At 39.3% G+C, this 8,819-nt stretch overlaps 1 protein-coding gene across 4 annotated transcripts in view; it reads right to left on the bottom strand.

Annotated features, from left to right (window-relative positions):
* LOC121570998 (tyrosine-protein kinase Tec-like) overlaps nucleotides 1–8,819 on the bottom strand; it is a 209,398-nt gene that overhangs the window by 122,037 nt on the left and 78,542 nt on the right. For 3 of the 4 annotated variants that reach the window (XR_006658154.1, XM_045212874.1, XM_045212876.1), the window contains 4 exons: nucleotides 7,672–7,800; nucleotides 1,785–1,819; nucleotides 1,323–1,561; nucleotides 993–1,058 (listed from right to left, as the gene is read on the bottom strand). Coding sequence is in view for 3 of the 4 variants with exons in the window: in XM_045212874.1 (XP_045068809.1) it covers nucleotides 993–1,058; nucleotides 1,323–1,561; nucleotides 1,785–1,819; nucleotides 7,672–7,800 (469 nt within the window). In the remaining variant the exon portion in view is untranslated. The remainder of the gene's footprint in view (nucleotides 1–992; nucleotides 1,059–1,322; nucleotides 1,562–1,784; nucleotides 1,820–7,671; nucleotides 7,801–8,819) is intronic. The other variant, XM_045212875.1, reaches the window with a different exon arrangement.

Raw genomic sequence — 8,819 nt, 5'->3', positions numbered from 1 at the left:
ATATAATATAATCTATTAGTTCACTCTACAGCTATATAATATAATCTATTAGTTCACTCTACAGCTATATAATATAATCTATTAGTTCACTCTACAGCTATATAACATAATCTGTTAGTTCACTCTACAGCTATATAATATAATCTATTAGTTCACTCTACAGCTATATAATATAATCTATTAGTTCACTCTACAGCTATATAACATAATCTGTTAGTTCACTCTACAGCTATATAATATAATCTATTAGTTCACTCTACAGCTATATAATATAATCTATTAGTTCACTCTACAGCTATATAATATAATCTATTAGTTCACTCTACAGCTATATAATATAATATATTAGTTCACTCTACAGCTATATAATATAATCTATTAGTTCACTCTACAGCTATATAATATAATCTATTAGTTCACTCTACAGCTATATAATATAATCTATTAGTTCACTCTACAGCTATACAATATAATCTGTTAGTTCACTCTACAGCTATATAATATAATCTATTAGTTCACTCTACAGCTATATAATATAATCTATTAGTTCACTCTACAGCTATATAATATAATCTATTAGTTCACTCTACAGCTATATAATATAATCTATTAGTTCACTCTACAGCTATATAATATAATCTATTAGTTCACTCTACAGCTATATAATATAATCTATTAGTTCACTCTACAGCTATATAATATAATCTATTAGTTCACTCTACAGCTATATAATATAATCTATTAGTTCACTCTACAGCTATATAATATAATCTATTAGTTCACTCTACAGCTATATAATGTAATCTTTGGGTTGTCTAACTCTGATGTCACCCCATTTAAATTGAAATGTTAAATGGTTAAAGTTAGCGGTAGGGTTAAGGTAAGGGTTATGGTTTAAGGTTAGGGTTAGGGTTAAGGTAGGGACGTCCCAAGGATCCCACTTAGCACCTAAGCAACATAACGTTCTAATGGTGTTCCAAGCTCTAACTCACGCATACTGTTCCAGGTTCCCCAACTGCTTCTCTGTCACGTAGTTTCTGGGGATGTACCCCTCCTCCCTGCATGTCAACAAACAAACAACTCCATGTTCTGGATCAATAGTAGCGGTCCAGCCATAGAAGAAGTAACAGCAAAGATGTGCAATGTGAAGGTTAAAGACCAAGATTATACCAGGGGCCAAATTACAGTAAGATTATACCAGGGGCCAAGTTACAGTAAGATTATACCAGGGGCCAAGTTACAGTAAGATTATACCAGGAGCCAAATTACAGTAAGATTATACCAGGGGCCAAGTTACTGTAAGTAAAGGCTCACACACACACCATACTGACCCGTATTTGTCACGGGCCTTGTACCAGTTGATGTCACATTTCTCCAGTATGACGTATTCTCCTCCCTTGGTCAGAGTCAGGTCATGTGGTTCAGGACCATCGAAGTCATACAGGGCTATCACAACCTCCTGTTCCTCCTCCTCCTCAACAACACTACCACCACCATCATCATCATCATCATCATCATCAGGGCAGTGTACAGGAGGGGGAGGAGGGAGAGGCCGACGAGACTGGGGGAGGGGGTGAGGGAGGAGGCAGGGAGAGAGAAGGAGGAGGAGGGACATTTGTTAACGTTGATGTCCTGTTTTGGTTGTATCCAGCTTGTTGCTAGGTATGACTAGTTATTGTAATGGCTTATTATTCATAGAGGAATATTACAACAGAAATTATAGATGTGTGTGTGTGTGTCTGACAAACTAGACAAAGCTGTGTTCTTACTTTTTCTGTGCTTACCTTTCCAGGAATGGGGGGAAGAGGTTTCCTCGTAACTGAAAACAGGAAGGTGAGAAATGTTCTCTCATTATTCACAGTCAACAGATACAGAGAACATGTCCTCATGGGTTTCGTGCGGGTTGAATAAAGAGAAAACAATGCATTCAAAATTCATAAATGTATAATTCTGGTGCAATTCATATTGTTGGATTCTAGCTTGAAATATATGTATCCATTCTAGAACTTATTGATTACTTTACATGTATAAGGAATGTATATGTTGGGGTCAATGAAGGGTGAATAGGAACTTGGTGTATGGAAAGTTACCGAGTGCCATGTTCCTAAGGAGGGAGACGAAGGGCACTAGTTAGTCTCTGATAAGGCAGGCCAGCTTCGGAACTAGGGAGGAGCCAGGAATTCGGCTTGAGGTCAAGTCAACAGATGAAGTGAGAAGAAACCTCTTGGAGGGGGTACAGAGGGGCACACCAGAACGATCCTGATCCTACAGTCCTATCTCACACACATACACTTCCACGCCCACAAAGTTCTAGCATCAGGCAGGGCCATGACTACACCAGTGAGAGGAACCAATTAAGTTCCTGCCTAGCAACAGAGATGTATTGGCTGTCTAGATGTGAAAGGAGTTGACCCATGTCGAGTAGGAGGTTATAAATATATGTGCTTGTGTAATCATGCTTTGTCTTTGCAGCTGTATGACCCAGTGGGTGAATAAACTTGGTTTGAGCTTTTTCTAGTCGTCCGTGAGTTTTTACACTGTTTCTTCAGAACCTACATATATAAATAGGCTACATTGAGTTATTTTTTCTCATTATTTGTATCTGCCGTTAGTGCATAGCCTAAGGGTCAGAACAGTAAACTAATGTTATAGAAGGGAGGGTCAGAACAGTAGTCTAATGTTATAGAAGGGAGGGTCAGAACAGTAGTCTAATGTTATAGAAGGGAGGATCAGAACAGTAGTCTAATGTTATAGAAGGGAGGGTCAGAACAGTAGTCTAATGTTATAGAAGGGAGGGTCAGAACAGTAGTCTAATGTTATAGAAGGGAGGGTCAGAACAGTAGTCTAATGTTATAGAAGGGAGGGTCAGAACAGTAGTCTAATGTTATAGAAGGGGAGGGTCAGAACAGTAGTCTAATGTTATAGAAGGGAGGGTCAGAACAGTAGTCTAATGTTATAGAAGGGAGGGTCAGAACAGTAGTCTAATGTTATAGAAGGGAGGGTCAGAACAGTAGTCTAATGTTATAGAAGGAAGGGTCAGAACAGTAGTCTAATGTTATAGAAGGGAGGGTTAGAACAGTAGTCTAATGTTATAGAAGGGAGGGTCAGAACAGTAGTCTAATATTATGGAAGGGAAGGTCAGAACAGTAGTCTAATGTTATAGAAGGGAGGGTCAGAACAGTAGTCTAATGTTATAGAAGGGAGGGTCAGAACAGTAGTCTAATGTTATAGAAGGGAGGGTCAGAACAGTAGTCTGATGTTATAGAAGGGAGGGTCAGAACAGTAGTCTAATGTTATAGAAGGGAGGGCCAGAACAGTAGTCTAATGTTATAGAAGGGAGGGTCAGAACAGTAGTCTAATGTTATAGAAGGGAGGGTCAGAACAGTAGTCTAATGTTATAGAAGGGAGGGTCAGAACAGTAGTCTAATGTTATAGAAGGAGGGTCAGAACAGTAGTCTAATGTTATAGAAGGGAGGGCCAGAACAGTAGTCTAATGTTATAGAAGGGAGGGTCAGAACAGTAGTCTAATGTTATAGAAGGGGAGGGTCAGAACAGTAGTCTAATGTTATAGAAGGGAGGGTCAGAACAGTAGTCTAATGTTATAGAAGGGAGGGTCAGAACAGTAGTCTAATGTTATAGAAGGGAGGGTCAGAACAGTAGTCTAATGTTATAGAAGGGAGGGCCAGAACAGTAGTCTAATGTTATAGAAGGGAGGGTCAGAACAGTAGTCTAATGTTATAGAAGGGAGGGTCAGAACAGTAGTCTAATATTATAGAAGGGAGGGTCAGAACAGTAGTCTAATGTTATAGAAGGGAGGGTCAGAACAGTAGTCTAATGTTATAGAAGGGAGGGTCAGAACAGTAGTCTAATGTTATAGAAGGGGAGGGTCAGAACAGTAGTCTAATGTTATAGAAGGGAGGGTCAGAACAGTAGTCTAATGTTATAGAAGGGAGGGTCAGAACAGTAGTCTAATGTTATAGAAGGGAAGGTCAGAACAGTAGTCTAATGTTATAGAAGGGAGGGTCAGAACAGTAGTCTAATGTTATAGAAGGGAGGGTCAGAACAGTAGTCTAATGTTATAGAAGGCAGGGTCAGAACAGTAGTCTAATGTTATAGAAGGGAGGGTCAGAACAGTAGTCTAATGTTATAGAAGGGAGGGTCAGAACAGTAGTATAATGTTATGGAAGGGAGGGTCAGAACAGTAGTCTAATATTATGGAAGGGAGGGTCAGAACAGTAGTCTAATGTTATGGAAGGGAGGGTCAGAACAGTAGTCTAATATTATGGAAGGGAGGGTCAGAACAGTAGTCTAATGTTATGGAGGGGAGGGTCAGAACAGTAGTCTAATGTTATAGAAGGGAGGGTCAGAACAGTAGTCTAATGTTATAGAAGGGAGGGTCAGAACAGTAGTCTAATGTTATAGAAGGGAGGGTCAGAACAGTAGTCTAATGTTATAGAAGGGAGGGTCAGAACAGTAGTCTAATGTTATAGAAGGGAGGGTCAGAACAGTAGTCTAATGTTATAGAAGGGGAGGGTCAGAACAGTAGTCTAATGTTATAGAAGGGAGGGTCAGAACAGTAGTCTAATGTTATAGAAGGGAGGGTCAGAACAGTAGTCTAATGTTATAGAAGGGAGGGTCAGAACAGTAGTCTAATGTTATAGAAGGGAGGGCCAGAACAGTAGTCTAATGTTATAGAAGGGAGGGTCAGAACAGTAGTCTAATGTTATAGAAGGGGAGGGTCAGAACAGTAGTCTAATGTTATGGAAGGGAGGGTCAGAACAGTAGTCTAATGCTATAGAAGGGAGGGTCAGAACAGTAGTCTAATGTTATAGAAGGGAGGGCCAGAACAGTAGTCTAATGTTATAGAAGGGAGGGTCAGAACAGTAGTCTAATGTTATAGAAGGGAGGGTCAGAACAGTAGTCTAATGTTATAGAAGGGAGGGTCAGAACAGTCTAATGTTATAGAAGGAAAGGTCAGAACAGTAGTCTAATGTTATAGAAGGGAGGGTCAGAACAGTAGTCTAATGTTATAGAAGGGAGGGTCAGAACAGTAGTCTAATGTTATAGAAGGGAGGGTCAGAACAGTAGTCTAATGTTATAGAAGGGAGGGTCAGAACAGTAGTCTAATGTTATAGAAGGGAGGGTCAGAACAGTAGTCTAATGTTATAGAAGGGAGGGTCAGAACAGTAGTCTAATGTTATAGAAGGGAAGGTCAGAACAGTAGTCTAATGTTATAGAAGGGAGGGTCAGAACAGTAGTCTAATGTTATAGAAGGGGAGGGTCAGAACAGTAGTCTAATGTTATAGAAGGCAGGGTCAGAACAGTAGTCTAATGTTATAGAAGGGAGGGTCAGAACAGTAGTCTAATGTTATAGAAGGGAGGGTCAGAACAGTAGTATAATGTTATGGAAGGGAGGGTCAGAACAGTAGTCTAATATTATGGAAGGGAGGGTCAGAACAGTAGTCTAATGTTATGGAAGGGAGGGTCAGAACAGTAGTCTAATGTTATAGAAGGGAGGGTCAGAACAGTAGTCTAATGTTATAGAAGGGAGGGTCAGAACAGTAGTCTAATGTTATAGAAGGGAGGGTCAGAACAGTAGTCTAATGTTATAGAAGGAGAGGGTCAGAACAGTAGTCTAATGTTATAGAAGGGAGGGTCAGAACAGTAGTCTAATGTTATAGAAGGGAGGGTCAGAACAGTAGTCTAATGTTATAGAAGGGAGGGTCAGAACAGTAGTCTAATGTTATAGAAGGGAGGGTCAGAACAGTAGTCTAATGTTATAGAAGGGGAGGGTCAGAACAGTAGTCTAATGTTATAGAAGGGAGGGCCAGAACAGTAGTCTAATGTTATAGAAGGGAGGGTCAGAACAGTAGTCTAATGTTATAGAAGGGAGGGTCAGAACAGTAGTCTAATGTTATGGAAGGGAGGGTCAGAACAGTAGTCTAATGCTATAGAAGGGAGGGTCAGAACAGTAGTCTAATGTTATAGAAGGGAGGGCCAGAACAGTAGTCTAATGTTATAGAAGGGAGGGTCAGAACAGTAGTCTAATGTTATAGAAGGGAGGGTCAGAACAGTAGTCTAATGTTATAGAAGGGAGGGTCAGAACAGTAGTCTAATGTTATAGAAGGGAGGGTCAGAACAGTAGTCTAATCTTCGAGAAAGATTTAGTGAAGTGGTAAAAGAGGATGATATCAGTGCTGCTATATTATGTGTGATGATGTGAGATGCTATACAAATTAGACAGTCACAACACAGGGAAAACATGTTACCTCAAGGGAACTATACTGTTCAGATGGGTTGAATGGCATAGTAGCCTAATATAATATGAACTCCTCCGAAATAAAACATTTATTGCAGTAAAATGATACACCAAATGTCAATTTTTACTCAGGAACAGGAGTGGAGAAATATGATTGATTTATTTCAGCATTTGAGAGAATTCATGCGCGGTTAGGGACCGTCTGTAAAGGTGGCAGTGCTAACTTTATCAGCATCATAAAATATGATTTTTTTTTGTTGAGTTATTGTATTTTCTCCCCAGTCCCTAAATGAGAAGCAGAGATGAAAGAGAAGAGAGAAACTACCTTTACCATGGCAACTAGACTGAAGCATTCATTCTATCCATCTATTACATTATTCTGGTGAGCAAGGGAATGAATTCTATCAATTTATGACATTATTCTGGTGATCAAGGGTTAATTTAGTCTTCTAGGGCAACATATACTGACAGAAGAGAAGCTGCATGTATCTAATTATAGACAAGTTGACTAACTGTCGTAAAATAATAGCAGAAATATAGGCCTATTTAACAAGGCCTGTCAAAAAAATCGTTACGCCATCCCCGACTGTACAGCACATTTTCTATATTAGCAGGTTTTCATTTTATCACATGTAGTCGGGTGGTTGCGGATGGGTTATTAGCAATTGCAGGTGGGTGAACAAACAGCTGATCCGCACCGCTAGTGTGTGTGTCTACCATTAGACACCTGCAATAGGAAATTCCCACTTTGGGTCGAGGGTCTGATTCCACTACATCCCATTTATGTATGTACAGTGTGCATCCATTTGTGTGTGTGTGTGTGTGTGTGTGTGTATATACAGCGTGTGTGTTTGTACTGAGTGTACAAAACATTAAGGACACCTTACTAATATTGAGTTGCACCCCCTTTTGCCCTCAGGACAGCTCGTCAATTCGTCAGGGCATGGACTCTACAAGTTGTCGAAAGCGTTCCACAGGGATGCTGGCCCATGTTGACGCCAATGCTTCCCACAGTTGTGTCAAGTTGGCTGGATGTCCTTTGGGTGGTGGACCATTCTTGATGCACACGGGAAACTGTTGAGCGTGAAAAACCCAGCAGCGGTGCAGTTCTTGACACAAACCGGTGCGCCTGACACCTACTACCATACCCCGTTCAAAGGCACTTCAATCTTTTGTCTTTCTCATTCACCCTCTGAATGGTAGACATTACACACACACTATCCAGGCTTAAAAATCCTTCTTTAACGCGTCTCCTCCCTTTCATTTACACTGATTGAAGTGGATTTAACAAGTGACATCAATAAGGGATCATAGCTTTCACCTGGATTCACCTGGTCAGTCTATGTCATGGAAAGAGCAGCGGTTCCTACTGTTTTGTACACTCAGTGTATATATGTAATATATAGTCTTACTGTTTCCGAACAGGTTGTACTTCTCACAGCCCGGGGCCTGTTTCTCTGCATGACGACAGCACAGCCACACCCCCTCCAGCCAGAACTGAGGGTGGAACTTAGCAACGATCACAGAGTTCTCCTTGATCTCTGGAACGCAACAACAACAACAACATCAACAACATCAACAACATCAACATTTTATTTATGTATTTATTTATTTATTTATGAGACATTTTGCAGGATGAAATCTCTTGAAAGTATATTAACAGCATAACAAAGTTGTTGTACAACTACTAATAGTCCTACCACTAATAAAAACTACTGCTACTACTACTAATAGTCCTACCACTAATAAAAACTACTGCTACTACTACTAATAGTCCTACCACTAATAAAAACTACAAATAGTCCTACCACTAATAACAACTACTGCTACAACTACTAATAGTCCTACCACTAATAAAAACTACAAATAGTCCTACCACTAATAAAAACTACTGCTACTACTACTAATAGTCCTACCACTAATAAAAACTGCAAATAGTCCTACCACTAATAACAACTACTGCTACAACTATTAATAGTCCTACCACTAATAACAACTACTAATAGTCCTACAACTAATAAAAACTACTGCTACAACTACTAATAGTCCTACCACTAATAACAACTACTAATAGTCCTACCACTAATAAACACTACTAATAGTCCTACAACTAATAAAAACTACTGCTACAACTACTAATAGTCCTACCACTAATAACAACTACTGCTACAACTATTAATAGTCCTACCACTAATAACAACTACTAATAGTCCTACAACTAATAAAAACTACTGCTACAACTACTAATAGTCCTACCACTAATAACAACTACTAATAGTCCTACCACTAATAAACACTACTAATAGTCCTACAACTAATAAAAACTACTGCTACAACTACTAATAGTCCTACCACTAAGAAAAACTACTACTACAGCTATTAATAGTCCTACCACTAATAAAAACTACTAATAGGCCTACAACTAATAACAACTACTGCTACAACTACTAATAGTCCTACCACTAATAAAAACTACTACTACAACTACTAATAGTCCTACCACTAATAACAACTACTGCTACAACTACTAATAGTCCTATCACTAATAAAAACTACTGCT

The sequence above is a fragment of the Coregonus clupeaformis genome, unplaced genomic scaffold (genome assembly GCF_020615455.1).
Source record: "Coregonus clupeaformis isolate EN_2021a unplaced genomic scaffold, ASM2061545v1 scaf0059, whole genome shotgun sequence".
NCBI lineage: Eukaryota > Metazoa > Chordata > Actinopteri > Salmoniformes > Salmonidae > Coregonus > Coregonus clupeaformis.
The sequence above is the reverse complement of the archived record's forward strand: the minus strand, read 5'-3'. Positions and strand labels throughout refer to the sequence as shown.